Here is an 18838-nt window from a genome sequence, read left to right as displayed (position 1 = left end):
TGTGAGTTCGATTCCCGGTACCAGAAAAAAAAAAAACCAAAAAAAAAATCGTAATAAATAATGGGTTAAATCAGAACATTTTTAAAAACTTCTGTTACTTTCTGTTATCATCCTTCACTTTAAAAAAGATATTTAACATGAGAGCAACATGTGATATGTACCATATCTCCCTGAAAACAAGACCAGTTCTTATATAAATTTTTGCCCCAAAAGATACCCTGGGCTTATTTTAAGGGGATGTCCTATTTTTCCATGAACAACAATTAACATTTTTCCGTGGACAGCAATCTACATTTATTCAAACGCAGTCCTGTCACCGTCTTCTGAACCTCATCACGCCTCTCCACACCCCAGTTCCGGCCTGAATTTCTGGCCGTTCCATTTCCCATGGAGTCGTGGGCCCCGACCCCTCGTGTCCAGCAGAGCGCCGTCCTCACACGTGCGCTCCCTGGCCGTGCGGCCGCTCGTGGCGCACCGCCCCCCCCACGGGGCACTGATTTACGACACGCTGCACGTGCTCCTCCCCAAGCCGCACGCTGGCCACGCGTGCGTCCGCGCTCTGAGTGGTCGTTCGGCCAGGAGCCTCGAGGTCACCACTTCACACAGGCCTTTGCCTCTCGTCCCAAGGTGCCTGCCTGAGTATTTACTAATGCTTAGTTATAATTTATGCCATCATTTATTTTAGGTATTAATGTCAATAATATTAGTATTCTATTTAATTCTATATTAACATTATTAATTAAATATTATTATTTAATTCTATATTAATAACATTATTATTTATATTTCAATACACCAGTCCTGAGTGTCAAAGGACATACTAAATGTGTCTGTCCGACTGAGGACCTTAACCTGGGCTTATTTGGTGGGCAGGGCTTATATCAGAAGCATCTTGAAAATTCTTGCTAGGGGTTACTTTCTGATTAGGTCTTATTTGGAGAAAATACAGCCTATTCCCCCAGGAGGAATGTAATTCTTCATATACTAGCGAAGGACAGGGCAGTGGCAGACACTGAAACCAAACACACACGCCCCTCCTCATCGTCCGTCTCTTCGTCCTCCCCTGCTGGCTCAGTGGACCGGCCTGGCCCAGGCTCTAACCCTTAGATGCCCACCACCCGCCCCAGGCAGCCAGGGCGGCCTTGAGTAGCCCTGTCTGCTCACTGCGTCTTCACCCGAGCAGTGGCCGCTCTGGACAGTCCAGCAAAATGACAGTAGTGCCCCAGAAAAGCCAGCATGCTGGGGAAATGACAGGAGATGCCCGCAAACAAATTCTGTCTTTGCCAGGTAGGTTAGCACTAGGGACAGTGAGCACACTGGGTTTTGTTTTTTTTTTTTTATGCAAACAGATGCTCCTCAAAGTGGCTTGAGAGGTACTTACAAGTGATTTGCTTGAATAAATCAAGCATCCCATAACCACCTTTGTACCATTAGATAGCTTTACGACCTCCTTGCCCTCCACACGGCCCAGCCTGGGTCTCATTTTCAGCACTGTGAGTGACTGCGGTTTTACTGTACGAAGATTGTGGCAGGGTTTTCCAGCGAGAGAGGCGGCCCTGCGTCTTGCTTCCTCGGCAAGCGCATCAATGCGTGATAACATCAGACGTGGCAGAGCCGGCCTCCGCGCCCCTCACCGCGCCTCGCCTTCCCTTTAGGGCTGGATGCCGCCGGGCCTCTGTTTGAGGGAATGTCCCCCAGAGAACGCCTCTCTCTGGATGACGCCGCTTTTGTGGATGCCATCCACACCTTCACCCGGGAGCACATGGGCCTGAGCGTGGGCATCAAACAACCCATCGCGCACTACGACTTCTACCCCAACGGGGGCCGCTTCCAGCCCGGCTGCCACTTCCTGGAGCTCTACAAACACCTGGCGCAGCACGGCTTGAACGGTGAGGGGAGGCACCCGGGCCGGGAGCGGGACACCCACCTCAGCTTTGGGGCTTGGGACAAGTGGGCTCGGGTGTGGTCCCCAAGCCCATCCGTGGGGCCTAGGCCGGTGGTCCTGGGGCAGGCACTGCTCAGGGCAAGTGGAGGAGCTGAGGGCCAGCGTCAGGGGCCGCAATTTCCCTCCCCTGCCCCGAGTCCCCACAAAGGCCTTCAGAGTCCTGGCGCTGGAGGTTCTCTCTCTTCTCTGGAAGTTTTTAGCTCAGAGGCCCCTGCGTCCTTTAGCAGGGCCCAATCTAGCAGGGCCTGGCTTCTCCATCCTTGACTCACAGAATGGGGCTAGTCCTTCACGTGATGTCCCTTGGGTCATGACCCACCTCCCCCTCAAATCCCCAAGCCGGAAGATTAGCACACAGGGCCGAAGGACAAAACAAACAGCGGCAGCCGAGCCTTCCAGAGGATGCACGCACACACCGTCACTCCAGTGTAGAACAGGCTGCCGGGAGCAGCCGCACCACCTCCCACCCCTCCCACAGCGACGTCACCGTCCCCGCCCCCAACACCACGGTGACCTCCCCTCCGCCCGGGTCCACCCTGCTCCGGCTGCAGCCTCAGCCCCTGCCCCAGCCCCACAGCCTGCTCGGGACGCCTTGGCCCGGCTTTCTTTTCTTTCATCCACTGCATCACTGTCAGCCCTCCTCCTGGCCCGCCCCTCCCGCCCTGCCAGTTGCTAAACTTCGAAGTGACACAACCCACCAGCAGGTGAGGCAGTGCCCGCCTGTAATCCAGCACCCGGGAGGCTGCGGCTGGAGGATCACAAGTTCGAGCCTCCTCTGGGTAGTCTAAGCAAGCCCTTGTCTAGAAATAAAAAATTTTAAAAACAGCGGGAGTGGCAGCACAGTTGTAGGGTGCCCCTGCGTTCCATCCCCACTACTCCAAAAAGAAAAGAAAAAAGGGGAAGCCGTGTCCCACACAATCTGCTCCACCAGCTCCGCCTCCGCCTCAGCACCTGGCCATTCTTAACCACTCAGGAGATAGCACTGTGGGGATTTTACTGCCCTGCTTTCTTACATAATCGGAACTTTGCCCAGTGATGCGGGCACCCAGGAGACACCTGCTGTCCCACACTGTCCCCAGGGCTTCACCCGATGCTAGGCGGCCCAGAGGGAGGACTGTCTTTAGTTTCCATCCGTGATGAGCCCTAGCGGGTCTACCCACCCCCTGAGCGCCACCGCTAACTCTCTGGGGGCTGAGACACCAGGCGGCCCTCCAGCTGAGGCTGCAGGCGGTGGGGTGATGCCGTGCCCGCCCCCCGTGTTCCAGCCATCCCCCAGACCATAAAGTGCGCCCACGAGCGGGCCGTGCACCTCTTCATCGACTCCCTGCTGCACGAGGACGCGCAGAGCACCGGGTACCAGTGCAGCGGCATGGGCAGCTTCAGCCAGGGCCTGTGCCTGGACTGCAGGAAAGGCCGCTGCAACTCCCTGGGCTACCACGCTCGCAAGCCGCTGCGGGCCAAGAGCAAGAGCCTCTTCCTGCTGACCCGCGCCCAGGCGCCCTTCCGAGGTGAGTGCCGCGTGGGCCCCGCATCCGCCCCGGGTTTCGGCACTGCAGGCCCCGGGCAGCCACAGTGCCGACCTGCTTGTCCAAGAATGGGCTGCCCCGTGCCAAGGAAGAGAAGCCTTGGTCGTTTCTGGAACAGCCCCTGGGTTGGCCTCTGTGCCCCTTGCCGTGGCCCCAAGGACATCAGATGCAGAAGGTCCCCCCGGTCACCTGGACCACCCCGTTACGTGGTCCCAGTGCAGGCCAGAACCCAGTTCCCCGCCTGAGTTCGGGCCCCATGGAGCACAGCGCTCCCGTCCACGTGTGCTGCTCTTCTCTCCACACGCTGGGTCTAACCCAGTGACCTCAGGACGTCACCGTCACACAGAGCTGCCAGCCAGAGCCTGAGGCTCCGGCAGAGAGCAAGCCCGCCACACTGCTGGAAGGGCCGAGGCCACATCCTGGGCGGAGGCGGGCAGGGAGCGGCAGGGAGGCGGGTGGAAGCCTAAATCCTTCGGGGTGCTGGGCCGACCCCCACCGCCATGAACACATCGACCCAGTCGTTTGCACAGCTCGGGGCGATTTCGGGTCTCAGCTTCCCCGGGCCCCACCTTGGGCAGAGCTCAGAGGACCCTGCTGCTGAGCGCGCTGTAAGGATGCGCAGACCCGGGTCTGGGGAGCAGCAACCGGGCCGTCCCGCCCGCTGCACTCCCAACGTTTTATACACACTGGGACACCTCCGACCCCCGCACGGCAAGGTGGGCAGGGCTGGCCATTCCCTGGCTGTAGAGAGGAGGAAGCAGGACCGCTGGGCACACCTGCGAGGAGATGGACTAGGGCTGACTCGGGAGACCTGTGCTTGCCTGAACCCAGTGAGCAGCCGGGGGTCCCCAGTGTGAGCTGTGCAGACCCAAGAGCAAGCGACGGGGCCACACGCGCAGCAGACAGGCGTCTGGGAAACGGCGGGCACAAGGGCGCATCGGTCCGCTCCTGTCGGTCCCCTCCCGTTGGTCCCCTCCCGTCGGTCCCCGCCCGTCTGTCCGGGGGGTCGGGGGGCGGACTAAGGCGCAGCAAGGGGCTTCGGAGGAAGCCCAGTGAGTGTGGTCACCCGCGAGCTCGGTCTGCAGGTGGCACCGCTTGGCAGCCGTTCGGATCTCAGTTTAAACGCTGTACGTTAAAGAAGACCCCCAGTGCAGCTTCTCTGCCATGCTGGACCCGGCACGGCTCAGCTCCGAGGCGCCGCACCGCAGAGCACGGCCACGCGCCAGCTCCATCCTCGGACGCGGTTCTGGGAGGGTGCGGTGTGAAGCCTGGCGTTCCGGCCCTGGCCACGCAGCTCCCCTCTCCGCGCCCAGGGCCACCCGACTCTGGCCTCGGCCCTCTTTCGGGCACCCCTGGCGTTTTGATGGTATGTGTGGACCCTTGAAAGAGCGGGCACACCCAGCTCGCGGGTTCCCAGCGGCCTCATGCACCCTCCCAAGGACAGCAAGTTGTGCCGTGCTCGGGCCAGGGCCGGGCTGGGCAGGAAGAACTTCGCCTCTGGTTAGGTTGCACAATAGATGACTCACTGGGCCCGAGTTCCTCTGACCTCCAAGACATTCTGAGGAAACCATCAAAGGAGCTGTTTCCTGCAACGCCACGCCGAAACCCCGTGAACACTGCTGCGGCCTCAGCAGCGGCTGCAGGGGGCTGAGAAGCAGGCTCACGGGAAGGGAAGGGGGGCGCCGGGCGCCCACTTCCGGGCCCAGAGCCCGCCGTGACGGAAGTGCAGGAGGGAGGCTCAGTCCTGCTTGGCGAGAGCCGGGACAGGCCCTGGGGCCCTGGGGGCGCTCAGCTGGGCCGGTGGGCCGCACCGTCAGCCCGGCTCTCATCCGACCCTCAGCCGCTGAGGAGAGACAGACGGAGACGGGGGTGCTAAACCTTCCCCCCAACACTGGGCGTCGAGAGGCTGAGCCTGCCTCCGGGCCGCCGGGTTGGTGAGCGGCCGGCGCACCTGCGCCCCGAGCGGCACCACCTCGAGTGCACCCCACCCCAGCGCTCGCCTGTGCCTCGTCTGGCTCCAGCCAACCGGCATCTCTGTCACCCCGGCTGGTGAGACGACAGCCCGCAGCGCTGCGACTCTGGCTTCAGCTCCTCTCGGCTGCGTCCCCGGAAGGTTTGCCCCAGCTGCTCCAGCACCAGGGAGAGGACTCAGGCCGGAGGGGAGGCGGAGCCCCTGCGACCTCCACCTGGTGACTAAACCAACCTGGGCCCCGGCAACAGAGCGACAGGGAGCGAACCACCGAACACGGGCCCCGCGGCCCCTGAGCACACTCCAACCCACCTCCCCGTTGGGGAGCTGAGCTCCTGAGTGGGCACGAGGGCGGACGCCAACAAGACCGCACGGCAGGGGACCGAGGTCAGGCTCTGCCCCTCTGCCTGGGACGCACTCTCCCACCCCCAGAAGGAGGAGCTGGTGGCTGGAGGCTGGCGGCAGAGAGCCCTGCCCGCCATGCACACGGCCTCCTCTGTCTGCACTGGGGACAGCAGGGACCAGCAGGGGACCGTGCACCACCACGCTGTTACAGCCCAACATGGTCACCAGAACAAACACGTGTGCACACGCAGACACATACACACGCATGCACACACGTGTGTACACACACACACATGCACACAGCACGCACACACGCACACGCACACGCACCGCAAAGCACTTGTCCCTTCTCCTCCCCTTGCAACTGCATCCAACACCAGCAGCTTCACTGGGGACGCACAGCCTGGGCCCCAAGCTTCCAGGGTCTCCAGTTTCGAGGAGTTTCGCACCCGGCACCGAGGCCTGGGCACCTGGAGAAGACACAGCTCTCAGCCCTGCAGTCCCAGGCCGGCAGCCCCCGCCCTGAGGGGAACCGAGAGCCGTCAGGTCTCCCAGAGCCAGTATCTACTGAACCTGGACCATCTGTCCTTTGATAAAAAAAGAAACAAGAAACAAAGCATTCTCCTTTATAAGTTTCTCAACCCGAAGCTCACCGAGTGCCGCGGGAAAAAAAACCTAGTTTTTCCTTCATGAAAATTCTCTGGCAGAACCCACAGGGTCAGAATCGGGGTTTCCCGTTTCGGGTCTCTGCTCCCGCTGCCCTCGTCAGACCTGCAGGGATTCCGCCTGCCGGGGCCGTGTTGGAATCGTCACAGGATCCCAAGCCTTTTCTCCAAGTCGTTTTCGTTACCCTCACTAAACACTTGACGAGGCAACGGGAGCGCAGCCACTCACGGGAACCTGGGACTGTCACTGCGACACTCGCTCGGCTCCTCGCAGACCCGCCCCTTCACGGTGACACCGCCGCGGACGGGCAGCGCTCTGTCGGACCTTGGTGATGGTGGAGACCTGGCTCCCAGGCTCCACGGGAGCGTCCTCCTCCCGAACCGAGGGACCCGGCGTCTCCCATGCCTGGGTTCGAGTTCCGTCCCCGTTCTAACCAGCTGGGCAACCAGGGCTCTCCAAACCTCAGCTTCTCCAGCTGTAACTCACCAGGATCATCAGCGCCAGGTCAGACCCGGGCCCCTCGGAAACAGCACTCCTCATGCCCAGCAGAGGGAGAGAGAGGGGTGGGTGCTCCTTGCAGGGGCGGCGGCCGTGCAGAAACTGCAGGGCTGTGGCGGCACCCCAAGCCTGACGGCTAGATAGGAGGAGCAAGACAGCGGGGTCCGGAACGGGGCCACTGAGCAGGCCGAGGCGCTCCTGCTGGTCTTGGGCACACTACTTGGTGAGCAAAGTCCCTGCTTCTCTCCCGCACCCTGACGTCCTGCGAGGGAAATCTTGCCAGAAGCTACTCAGCAAGGAGGCCCAGGGCTCGGGCCGGGCAGAGAAGCACAGAGTCAAGTTAGAGCATAACCTGACACGTGGTGGATCTCAGCAGACACAGGGCGTCTCTGGGCTTCCTGTCCACGTGGGATCCGCGATGTGGTCCTCCGCACCACGCACCAACCGCTACCCCTTGGGTGCCCAGCAAGCCCCACAGCCTTGCAGAGATACAAGCCAGCGATGTGACCCCACGGCCACTGTCAGGGTGTCACGTGGACACTGACGCCCGGGGCCAAGGCCGAGGTGAGGGGTCCCGTGAGCCAGCAGCCCGCCCGCCCCTGCAGGCCAACACGGCGGCTTCTGGTCCTGACTGTTTTGTTTGCTTTGAAAGCTTCTCCTTTTTCCATTGTAATTAAACTTCTCGCTTACCGCAGAAAACACGGATGGGCAGAAAAGCATGAAGAGGGGAATGGAGTCGCTCTGCTCCCCAGAGCAGGCACTGTCTGTATTTCTCTGAACTCCCCCCTTTCATACAGTCTGCTCTGTAGAGCTGGCCTCATACTGGAAACCCTCGTATTCCACTGGGTTGTTTTTTTCTTTTTTGTTTTCCACTTCATTCATGAACATCGGAGTTGCTCCAGAAATCCCTTTTTATGGCCTCCTACGAGTAGATCACTCGGTTGGGATTGAGGCTGGGCTGGTGAGCGCCGGGTGATGTGGGCCCTCGGCTTCCTCCCCCCTCCGTGAGGTACCGCGAGTCTCTCGGGAAGTTTATAGAGTTGTGAAGAAATGGGAGCAATCACGTAAAACCGCCCAGTGTCTGTGACACAGCGAAGCAGTAAATGGTGGTTGTTAGAGTTACTGCCGGGTGGGCGTGGTGGTGTGTGCTTGTAGTTCCAGCTACTCAGGAGGCTGAGACAGGAGGATCACTTGAGTGAAGGAGTTCAAGGCCAGCCTGGGCAACATTGTGAGATCCTATTTCAAAGAGAAGGACGGAGAAGGAGAGGGAGACACAGAGGGAGAGGAGGAGGGGGAAGGCGAGGGAGAGGGAGGGGGGAGGGGAGGAAGAGAACAAAGGAAAGAAATAAAAAGAAAGGACAGACAGAAAGACAGAGGAATTGTCATTATTAGACTATAGTCATTCCTCTATTACTAAATATTTAGGGTGTTTCTCATTTGTTTTTAAATAAGTCATTGTTATAAAAAATTTAAATAACTAGGGGCCAGGGATATAGTCCTGCAGCACAGCACCTGCCTGGCAAGTGCAAGGTCCTGAGTTCAATTCCCAGTACCCAAAAAAAGGGGAAATACTAAATAAATAAACAATAGTTATGGCTTTTTTTTTTGTCTTTTTTTGTCTTTTTGGGTAGGAGGGTTTGGTAGACAGGGTTTTGCTATGCAGTTCAGGCAGGCCTTGAACTCACTACATAGCCCAGGCTGGTCTCACACTCACGGCAATTCTCCTGCCTCAGCTTTCCAAAGGCCTCAGATTACAGGCATGGGCCACCATGCCTGGCCCGTTATGGCATTTTTAAATTTAAAACTCTTTTTCACATTTTAATTTTTTCCTTAAGGTACAGAAAGCTATTGGTTCCAAATACAAACTTTTAAAAGTTCAGGTTGTGGAGCTAGGCTGCCTGGGCCTACATCCCGGTTATGCTGCTTACTATAGCTCTGTGATCCTCCAGAAGTCACTTCCCTCCTCTGTGCTTGTTTCTTCATCTCTAACACGAGGAGATAATGGTGTCAAGCGCTGTAAGGGTGACCTGAGGACACAGAGGCACCTGGTAGAAATAAACGGGTAACCGCCGGCCCCTGTGATCGCCCTGCACTGCGCCCGCTACACAGCTTCACGCGTCTGTCCCGCCAGCCCTGGGCGGAGCACACAGTAGACACAATTCCTGCACACGACATTCGGCTGGGCTGGACATGGGTGCTGGACGCTCCCACCTCGTCCCCCACACCTGCACCCTGTGTCTTTATAACCCTGTTCCAGGGCCCCAGTCTTCCCTGTCAACCCCAAATGGTGTGAGACCTCCGCCGAGGCCCTGGGATGACGGATCCAGGTCCCTCTCCCTGCTGTGGCCGCCCGAGGGCACCCCCGGTCCGGGGACCCTTCCTGGGATGCAGGTGTGCAGCCCGCCCCTGGTTCCCACCCGCTGCCTCTTGTGAAGTCCCGGGGGGCGTTGAGCTACTTTCTCCAGCCTGGAAAATCTGAGCACCCCTTTGTGCGGGGCTCTTGGCCACGGTGAAAACTTAGCCTAGAAATCGACTCCTAGTGTCCGGTACTCGGGGTCAGCAGGACGCATGTGCAGCTGCAGCCCCTCAGGCAACCGCAGAGACGGCGTCTGCAGACACAGGGGCAGGCGTGGCCGGCTGTAGTCTGGAAGCCGGGCATGGGCCACACACGGATGGGGCAGAGCGAGTCCCCGGCGAGTTCGCAGGTGCGCAGGAGGGAAGCTGGGGTAGAGGGCTGGTGTGTGACCGGCAAGATGGGACTCCCACATGTGGGGCAGCGGGTCGGGCGCAGGCCACCCCCTCCAAGCTCTTCAGCAGGACTCCCCCCGGCTCCCAGACTCAAGTCCTCAGAAGCGCCCCCATCTCAATAGATGTTGGTCCCAATCCCAACACACCAACTCCAAGCAAACTGTCGGGTTACTCCACAGCAAACACATGACAGGAAACCAGAAATCCCCTGTTCTTGGTCCAAGGTAGACGCCCGTCTTCCCAAGATCCAGACGTGATCTCAGGACCCATCTCAACCTAAGGCTCCTGGCGTTCACTCTGTCAGGTTTGGCGTGTCAGGACACGTCGTACTGAAGTCCAAGCAGAGACCTGGCTGGGATAAACCTGAGGCGGGGTAGTTCTGAAAACAGCCCAGCACTGCAGGGCAGCAGAAAGGGCAGACCCAGCCCTGTGAGCTTTGGCAATTATTATGGCTTGTGTCCAGATGTCCCCCAAAGCCTCCTCATGCCGTCACAGCTGGGGCTTTTCAGAGGTGGAGGATGTGTGATGATGAGATTCAGGGTGTGATGCTGGGAATGACCCAAGGTGCAGTGCTGGGATAAGACTGCCCCATGCTGGGGGTGAGTGATGCCCACCCTTAGGCTACCTGAAGAGAATGCAAGCGGCAGAAAGAGGGCTTGCTGCTTGCTGCTTGCTGCTTTGCTGCCTTCTGCCCATCATGAGCTCTTTCTCCTCTGCAGTCCTCTCTGCCACACCCCCTACCTTGGAGCCAGTCAGCTGAAACCTCTACAAACTGTGAGCTAAATAAACCTCTCCTCCTCTCATTTTGGGTGTTGGGTATTTGGACTCAGCAAGAAGAAAAAGGTTCACTAAGACAGCAAGTCACTGCCCCTAGCCAAGCCCAGGTATTTTTTCGGACCATGGGGATGACAGTGACATCTCAGGGCTGTTACCATGAGCAAAGGAGGCGGCGCGGGGGGCAGCGTCCTGCCACACCTGCCTCCCGGCAAGTGCTGCGCTTTCCTGGTTAAACGCGGGCTGCACTTGGCCGCTCTTCCAGTGCCCCAGCAGAAGGACCTGTGGGGCCCGGCCCGCGTTCCAGAACAATGTCCACTGCGCTTGCATCGGGAAATGCACTCCTTCCACCACCCAGCGCTGGTTCCAGGAACTGCCGGGCGTCTGGAGACGCGGTCTGTGGTCTGTGGCCTGTGCTTCTTAGCTGGGGCTCTGTACACCCCCCAGTCGGCCTGCAGACAGAGTACCACGGAGGGTGTCTCTCTCACCTGCTTTCACTTCCCAAAGGGCGCCCTGGCCCAACACACGAAATTCTCCAGGGGTCCGCGGGCACCAGACACGCCATACTGCAGTTTTACCACTTTTTTTTCCTGCAGTGCTGGGGATTGAACCCAGGACCTACAGATGCCAAGACAGGACTGTGTCACTGAGCTACACCCCGGCCCCTTATCACTACTGTATTATAGACACAGAGGAAGTCCTGTGTGGATATTTCAGCTAGACAGAGAGGGGAAATGAAGATAAAAAGCGTTTGTAATCCTACCCGCTCAGGTGTTGTTGACCTTTCGGTATCTAGCCACCCAAACTTTTCCCCTGCATTTTTTTTAAATTTTTCAGCTGTTTATTTATTTATTTTTCTCAATCAGATTTTAGTCGTACATTTTAAATATACATAATGGTCACATCCATCATAGAGAATTTGTACCTGTACGTGATTTAACTTGATCCTTTTTTCCCCATCCCCCTACCCTCCTTTCAACCCCTCCCACCCTCCCCATTTACAAAAGCTTTGTTTCCATGTTTTCCTTCTTTTCTCATTTTTTTTCTTTTCCCTTCCTTCCTTTCCCCCTTCCCCATCCCTTGTTCCCCGCCCCATTTGAACATTTTCTTCCTATTTCACAATACCTGTTATACATTTTGGTCCTTATTTACACTTTCAGTTTCTCACACCAGAGAAACAGTTTGGTATTTACACACTTGTGTTCGATTTATTTCACTTGAGTATGGTCTCAAGATGCATCCACTTACCTGGAAATGTCTTAAGCTTATCCTTCTTTATAGCTGAGTAGTACTCCACTGCATAAATAAAAGCCACATCTTCTTTATCCGTTCATTGGTTGATGGGCATTTGGGCTGTTTCCAAGAGTTGGCTATTATGAACTGTGCCACTGTAAACACAGATGTGCATAGTTTGCTGTTGTATGATGTTTTTAATTATTTTGGGCAGATATCAAAAAGGGGAATAGCTGGGTCAAATGGGACCTCTAGTCCTAGTTTTTCGAGGAATCTCCACACTGATTTCCACAGTGGTTTTACCAGTCTGCACTCCCACCAGCAGTGGAGTAGGGTTCCTTTCTCCCCACAGTCCCTCCAGCATTTGTTACAGGTTGATTTCCTGATGGTAGCCATTCTTTCTGGGGTGAGATGGAGCCTCAGTGTTGTTTTAATTTGCATCTCTCCAACGACCAATGATGTTGAACATTTTTTCGTACATGTATTTGTTATTTGTCTTTCTTCATCTGAGAAGTGTGTATTCAGCTCAGATGCCCATTTTGCATTGGGTCTTTTAAATTTGGGGTCCCCTGAATTCTTAAATTTCAAAATATGGGCAATTTTAAAATGAAGAAATTCCGTTTCACCTCCTTCTCTCTGCCCCTCCGCGACAGTCTATCATTACCAGTTCAAGATCCAGTTCATCAACCAAACTGAGAAGCCAGAGGAGCCGACCTTCACCCTGTCGCTGCTCGGGACCAAGGAGGACATGCAGCAGGTCCCTGTCACGCTGTGAGTGCGAGGGCCCCCGGGTGTGGGGTCGCCAGGCTTGTTTCCTAGTGGGCAGACATGAGTCACTCTTCCCCGCCCGAAATGGCTGCCCCCGACGCCGGTCTGAGGGGACAGCCACCACCCCAGGGTGCACGTGTCCCTGTGTGCCGGGCCGTGTGTGGGACAGACAGGGGCCGTGCAGGAAGAAGCCTGGCGGGGCGGAGGGGGGGCCGGTGTCCACAGGAAGCCGCCAACGCTGGCCCGCTGCGCTTGGGAACCCACAGGCAGAAGCCGACCTGCTCACTCAGCTTGCTGCGCTTCCCCGTGGAGGAGCGCGTCTCGGGCGCCCGCCTGCCCGCTGTCACGCACCGCGCCCGGCACGGGCGGCCTCCCACGGAGGCGCCGCTTCCCGGGAGCTGACGCTTCCTGGGATCCCCACCCTCACACAGACGCTCTGGAGGTGGCCCTTTGCCCATGGGGTGACCCCAAGCTCCAGGAAGACCGGGCGTCAGCCTCTGCACGGCCTCTGGCTCGTCTGGGGACCCCTCCGTCGCCCACCGCGGCACCCCGACTCCGTAGCCCGCTGCAGCCGCCCGGGGTTGCTCTCCGTGGGGGCAAGTGCAACGTCCAGCGCCTCGGCCCGGGTCGGGGCGTCCCACTGTCTTGATGGTGAAGACAGCTGTGAAGGAGGCCTCGCCGTCTGCATTGAGATCCCGCTCTAAACAGACGCACCCTTCACGGGGCTTTGCACGACCGACCGTTCGGCTTCGTCCCGGTGTAGACATTCGCACGGGGAGGTCACAGGAGCGGTGGGCGGGGAGCTGTCCCCCAGCCACCCACGGGCCGCAGACCTGGGCCAGAGCCGGCGCCCAAGCCCACACTCTCCTGGGAAGAAGCCGCCCAAGATGAGAACGTCCACTAGATCCGTGCCAACAGCGAGCCTCGGAGATACCTTGTGTCTCCAGCCCTTTTTTACTTTTAAATGTTTTCCTTTCAGTCTTTCATGTCTCAGTACATTTGCAGTACATAACGATTACCTTTCAGAGCTTCTGTGCAGCTTCCCCAGCTCCGTGCTCTCATCCGGCGACACTCACTGCCATCTCTGTGACTAGGCTGCGGAATACTAGTTCACAAAATTGGGCAAAAAATACATCCCGCGTCCCTCCGGCAGCCTAACATGTCCCTGGTCCGCCGCGGCATCATCACTGCTACAACCAGGGTCAGCTACCTGCTTCCCTCTGTGTCTTCCAGGGGCAAGGGAATCACCAGTAATCAAACCTACTCCTTCCTCGTCACCCTGGAGCTGGATGTGGGCGAGCTGGTCCTGGTCAAGCTCAGGTGGGAGCGCGGCGCGGTGTGGACCAGCGTCTGGAACACGGTGCAGGCCATGGTGCCCTGGGGCGGGGACACGCGCTCCTCCAGCTCCGGCCTCAGCCTCGCGCTAGGGACCATCCGAGTCAAGGCCGGCGAGACGCAGCAAAGGTGACGGGCACCTGGCTGGGCCGGGCGGGGTGACAGCGCCGGGCTCTCACTCAGCGTAGGAAGTGGGTGCGAGGGTGTCCTAGTGATGGAGCGTGGACCCTCAGAGGGGGGCAGAGCCTGTCCCCAGTCCCCACAGTCACAGCTGGAGGACGGGAACTGGCACCTCATCTCATTTACTTATTTATGTATTTATTTATGTATTTAGTCTTTTCTGAGGCAGGGTCTCACTATGTAGCCCAGGCTGGCCTCAAACTCACAGCAGTCTTCCTGCCTCAGCCTCCCAAGTGCTGGGATTATAGGTGTGCGCCACCACGCCCAGCTGCACCTCACCTTCCAATCCCCTTCCCCTCTTCCCCCCAGTCACCTCCCTGGACCGCAGATGCGGCAGCTCGGTCTGCTGTTTACCAGAAACACTCGCCCAACTCCCTCACCAGGCCCTGAGGCCGGGCCTTTCCAATCCCAGGCGCCAAAGCCGCCCTGGACCTTGTGGAGTACACAGGATCCCTGGACCCACCTGCAGGGCATCCGCTGTCGGTGCTCACGGGAAGGGGGGCTTGTTTTTTAATCGGAACCCTGAGAAATTCCCGCGGGAAGCCCTTCAGAAACGCAGCCGTGTGGGTTTATGACTCCCCGCTCCCCAAGTCCCAGGGCCAAGAAGGGGGCGGCGCAGGGTGCCAGGGGCCCGGGGGCTGCCCCGGGGCTCACGGCCACCAGCAGGGATGCCAGCACACTTTGCCATGGCAACCGTGCAGGTCTCGTTCTGCACCCTCCACTGCAGGGCAGCTCTGTGCGGCCCTGGCCCGGCCCTGTCTGCGCCCTTCTGCGCTCCGGAAACCTCTCCGGCTTCTCCTTCCTTTGTTGAGAAGTCCATTGCTCTCTGGGTTGCCCTTGGAGAGAGGGAAGACGGCCGAGGTCTCCCTCCGCACCCCACGCCTCCCTCAGCCTCGTTCCTCTGCCGGCAGCCGGGGGTGATTTATGCCCCCGGGCCCCGCCACCGCCGCACTCGAGCGTTCCTCTCTGGGGGTGCAGAGTCCCAGCAGAGCCCTCCACCGGCCAGTCGGGGAAGCTAAGCCGCTCCTCCCTCGCAGACACTGTCGGCCTTCTGAGCAGCGGCCGCCCTCGGGCTCTCGGCCTTCTGAGCAGCGGCCCCCCGCATGAGTCTGTGCGCCCTGCACCGCAGAGGGGCGTAAAAGACGACACTGCTGCCCGCACCGTGCGCAGCCCGGGGGACTGAGACAGGAAAAGCGGGGACACTGGCGCTCAGGGCCCCACGGCACGTGGGCATCGGAGCGGACGGGGCTCCCCGACCCTGACCTGGCACGACCCGCCCCGCGCCCGCCTGTGACGCCGCAGCCACACGGAGCAGGCACGCGCGGCCCGGCTCACACACAGCTTGGGGCCTTGCCGGCGGCTGTCCGCGCCCAGAGCCGCCTCGGGCTCACCTGACTGATGCCCCATTTGTGGCCCGGGCACTACTTCCAGCGCTGCCTTCTCCCATGAGTCCGGGCCCGCTCACCTGGCTTTCCTCAGACAAACCTAGCAGAGGGTGCAGCGACCCTTGCTCAGGCCGCTGCAGGCCCGTGCATGAGGGGGTCCGTCCTCCTCAAGCTGTAAATTCTAAGCGTCTTCCTGTGTCTACACAGTACCAGGCGCCGCTGAGGGGCAACCCCGGCCCTGCAAATTTCTGAGCTATGGCTCTCAGGATAAAGCAATTCCAAGACCTAATCGGAAAACAAGACAATTAATTCACCGAGGTCGAGCTCCCTGCCAGGTTCTCAAACTTCCGCGTGAGCGTGCATCACCCGGGCGTCGGGGATCCGGGCAAAGGGCAGTTCTGCTCTGCCTGGTAGGTGGGGGCGGGGGCTGGGGTTGGGGGAAGCCGCTGCCCCAGGCGCAGGCCACCCTCAGCCCAGGCTGCACACGAGTCTGGCAGTGTGGCAGCCAGAACCAGCACCCGGACCTCACCGCCCACCCCTCTGAGACATTAGCAATAAATGGAAATCGTAACAACTGCAATTGCTCGGCACCTTTTGCAAACCAAAGCCCAAAGTCGGGGTGCAAACGCTGACTCCTCACTCGTAGTTACTTTGGCAAGCGCACGGGGAACAGCTGACTGAGTCATTTACTTCGTGCAGCGGTGGGAGGGGTGCAGCGGGACGCGGTTTCCTTTCCCCCACGGCACAACCCGGGATGAGCAAGGTTGTACAGGGAAGGGAAGAACAAGAGCAGAAAGTTTGGGCCTTGTAGCAAGACATAAGTAATTGGCTACACATACTGAGAAGGTGTTCAGTTTCCATAGTAACTACGTAAGTACAAAGCCAAAAGCAATGAAATTATCACTGGTGACCCATGAGTTCGGCAGGAATTAAAAGAGACAATATCGAGGGGTGGTAGAAGGTAAAAAAAAAGGGGGTGTTCTTCAAAATTACCAAGAGGAGGGTACATCCCAGAAGTTTTTCAGAGACATCTCATTGACCTAATGTCTACTGTGGGCATCAGATAAGCAGCAGTGAACAGAAAAGATACCATCCTTGGCCTCATGGAGCTTACGTTATCAATATTTTAAATATGCGTAACACCCTGCCCCAGAATTTCACTTGTATGGGTCTGCAGTATTTCTGGAGTGTTCGTACACATGCTAAAAAATGTGCACAAATGACATATGTGTACAAAAAATATACACTGCAGAACACGCCCTGTGGCACAGCCGTACAATGGCATGTCAGGCAGCGGGTGGAAAGAATGCAATGGGTTTAAATGTACTCACACAAACAGGTCTCTGAGTACTGTTCGTTGATGAAAAGGAAAACTTGTGGAAAATACAACCAGTATAATCTCACTTCTGTTCTAAAGCTGTGTTTGTATATGAATGCTGATATACGTGCAAATGATAAAAATGGGCCAAGAAAGACGTAAACCAAGCCATGGATGTAGGGAGCAGAGGGGTGGACGGGGGATGGCAAAGTCCGCCTTTCACATCTGGCTTTATATATTCCTCTACCATTTGAGTGTTTCAAGACTGCATCCCTGAAGTATTCCTATCACCTTTCAATTTAAGAAAGTTTGATTCGTAAAGATCTGGCTGTAGAGGCAAAGCAAAGGAAGAATACGCCGCACAGCAAGCAGTACTGCATCTGCCACAGAGACAGAAGCTGGGCCGACCGGCTCCGCGCCAGCCGAGGACAGGGCTAGGCCTGACTCGGGCGCAGGATGACGGGCCGCACACCTACGGGCCTCACACCCAGGGCCGAGAGAACTGGGGGGCCAGAGCTTGTCCAAGGAGACCCGGGGGCCAGTTCTCCTCGCAGGGGAAGGCGAACGGTCGCCCTTGCTTCTCCATGAGCCGTTCGAAGGGGAGGAAGGGAACGGCGGTCCAGGCTTTGTGCATTAACCAGCACACCTCACCGGGCAGAGCCCCAGGGAGCCCCAGGCCAGGCCTCCCCTGCCTCGGGTTTTGTGTCTGTCTGAAGCTATGAGGATATTTCCGAACATAAGAGTTTAATGCAAAAATATCCATCACCCGCACCACACAATTTGAGAAGTATTTGACCAAGCATGAAACACTCCCGTCTCAAACTTAATGCCTGCTTGTTTTATGTTTTCTCTTCAGAATGACATTCTGCTCAGAAAACAAGGATGACCTACTTCACCCAGCCCAGGAGAAAACCTTTGTGAGATGTGAAGTAAACTCTAAAACACTGAAGCGAAAGATCAGCTGAGCTAAATGAGACCCGGGGTAAAGAACGAGTGAATCGGATTTCTTACAGGGGACAACTGCCTATTTGGAAACCAAAATTATGTAGAGAATCTGGCATAAAGTTTCAATAAAGCTTAAAGAGGAGTATATTTCACTACTACAAACTGAGTTTTTTAAAACTATATTATACGACTACTTTCAAGTCTTAGTGCAACTAAAAAGTTCCACTCTTATCTCCGATTGAGTGTTAATATATGTAAATAAGCACAAATGTAAAAGTCATTTTAGAACTGTTGTTCTAATTTACAACGTCTTTTATAATTAAATCAAATTTCCCATATGTCCTGGCTAGTTTATTCTGATCTGTTTTTGAATCCCGCTGGGAAAAGAGTTCTTTATTACCTAAGTAGCACTTCCATAAAGCAACACTGTCGTTAATCACTAGCTGTAGGGGGCTGGGGATTTAACTTAGCGGCAAAAGCGCCTGCCTGGCAAGCGCAAGGTCGTGAGTTCGGTTCCCGGTACTGGAGAAAAACCAAAAAAAAAAAAAAAGACAATCACTAGCTGTATGTACCGAAGCATACACCCTTTAAAAACACAATACAGCTCACTCAAAGAAAAATAATCCTAATTCAACTAATAGATAGTTCACACAACTACTTCACTGAATCAAACACACACAAGCAGAATTCTATTAAAATGACTAGCGATACAGTAAAAACTGAGCAGTTGGTCGTTTTAATTACTAGGTTTCCAGTTAAATAAGTACAGGTCTCCTCTTTTACTAATGCACCGAAAGCTAACAGAAGACAGGATATTTCAAAGAGTTGCTACCGACCCAATGCGCATGCCCCCACCCCAGTTCCTATGTTGCAGCCTTGATCCTCAGAGCGAGGGTGTTTGGAGGTTGTGCCTTTGCGCGTAAGGATGGAGCCACGCACACAGGAGGTCAGCGCCCCGGCCGTGGATGAAGACACCCAGGCGCTCTGCTCCCAGCCCAAGAGGACATGGAAAGGTGGCCCCCTGCAAGCCGTTGAGCAGCCACCCGACCCTCCCCTGCCCACACCTCGACTTCCAGCCCCCAGAGCTGTGAGAAATCCAGGTTTTCAGGTCTGGGGCCTCTTGTGACAGCAGCCTGAGCTGAGCGAGGCAGAGTTAGATATCAAGGCTCAGACCGTCCACAAACGAGACGCGCTGTAGCCAGCAAG

The 18838-nt window shown here is 56.9% G+C and overlaps 1 protein-coding gene across 3 annotated transcripts in view; it reads left to right on the top strand.

Moving 5' to 3' along the window:
- Positions 1 to 17970, top strand: part of Lipc (lipase, hepatic) — a 114581-nt gene extending 96611 nt beyond the window's left edge. For all 3 annotated transcript variants that reach the window (XM_005393840.2, XM_005393838.1, XM_005393839.2), the window contains exons 6-10: positions 1656 to 1889; positions 3208 to 3450; positions 12355 to 12472; positions 13703 to 13933; positions 17544 to 17970. In XM_005393840.2, the coding sequence (XP_005393897.1) occupies positions 1656 to 1889; positions 3208 to 3450; positions 12355 to 12472; positions 13703 to 13933; positions 17544 to 17652 (935 nt within the window). In that variant the 3' untranslated portion in view covers positions 17653 to 17970. The remainder of the gene's footprint in view (positions 1 to 1655; positions 1890 to 3207; positions 3451 to 12354; positions 12473 to 13702; positions 13934 to 17543) is intronic.
- Positions 17971 to 18838: the final 868 nt, after the last annotated feature.

The sequence above is a fragment of the Chinchilla lanigera genome, unplaced genomic scaffold, assembly GCF_000276665.1.
Source record: "Chinchilla lanigera isolate Chin_1 unplaced genomic scaffold, ChiLan1.0 scaffold00049, whole genome shotgun sequence".
In the NCBI taxonomy this organism is placed as follows: domain Eukaryota; kingdom Metazoa; phylum Chordata; class Mammalia; order Rodentia; family Chinchillidae; genus Chinchilla; species Chinchilla lanigera.
Note: the sequence above shows the minus strand (reverse complement) of the source record. Positions and strands in the feature narration are given on the sequence as shown.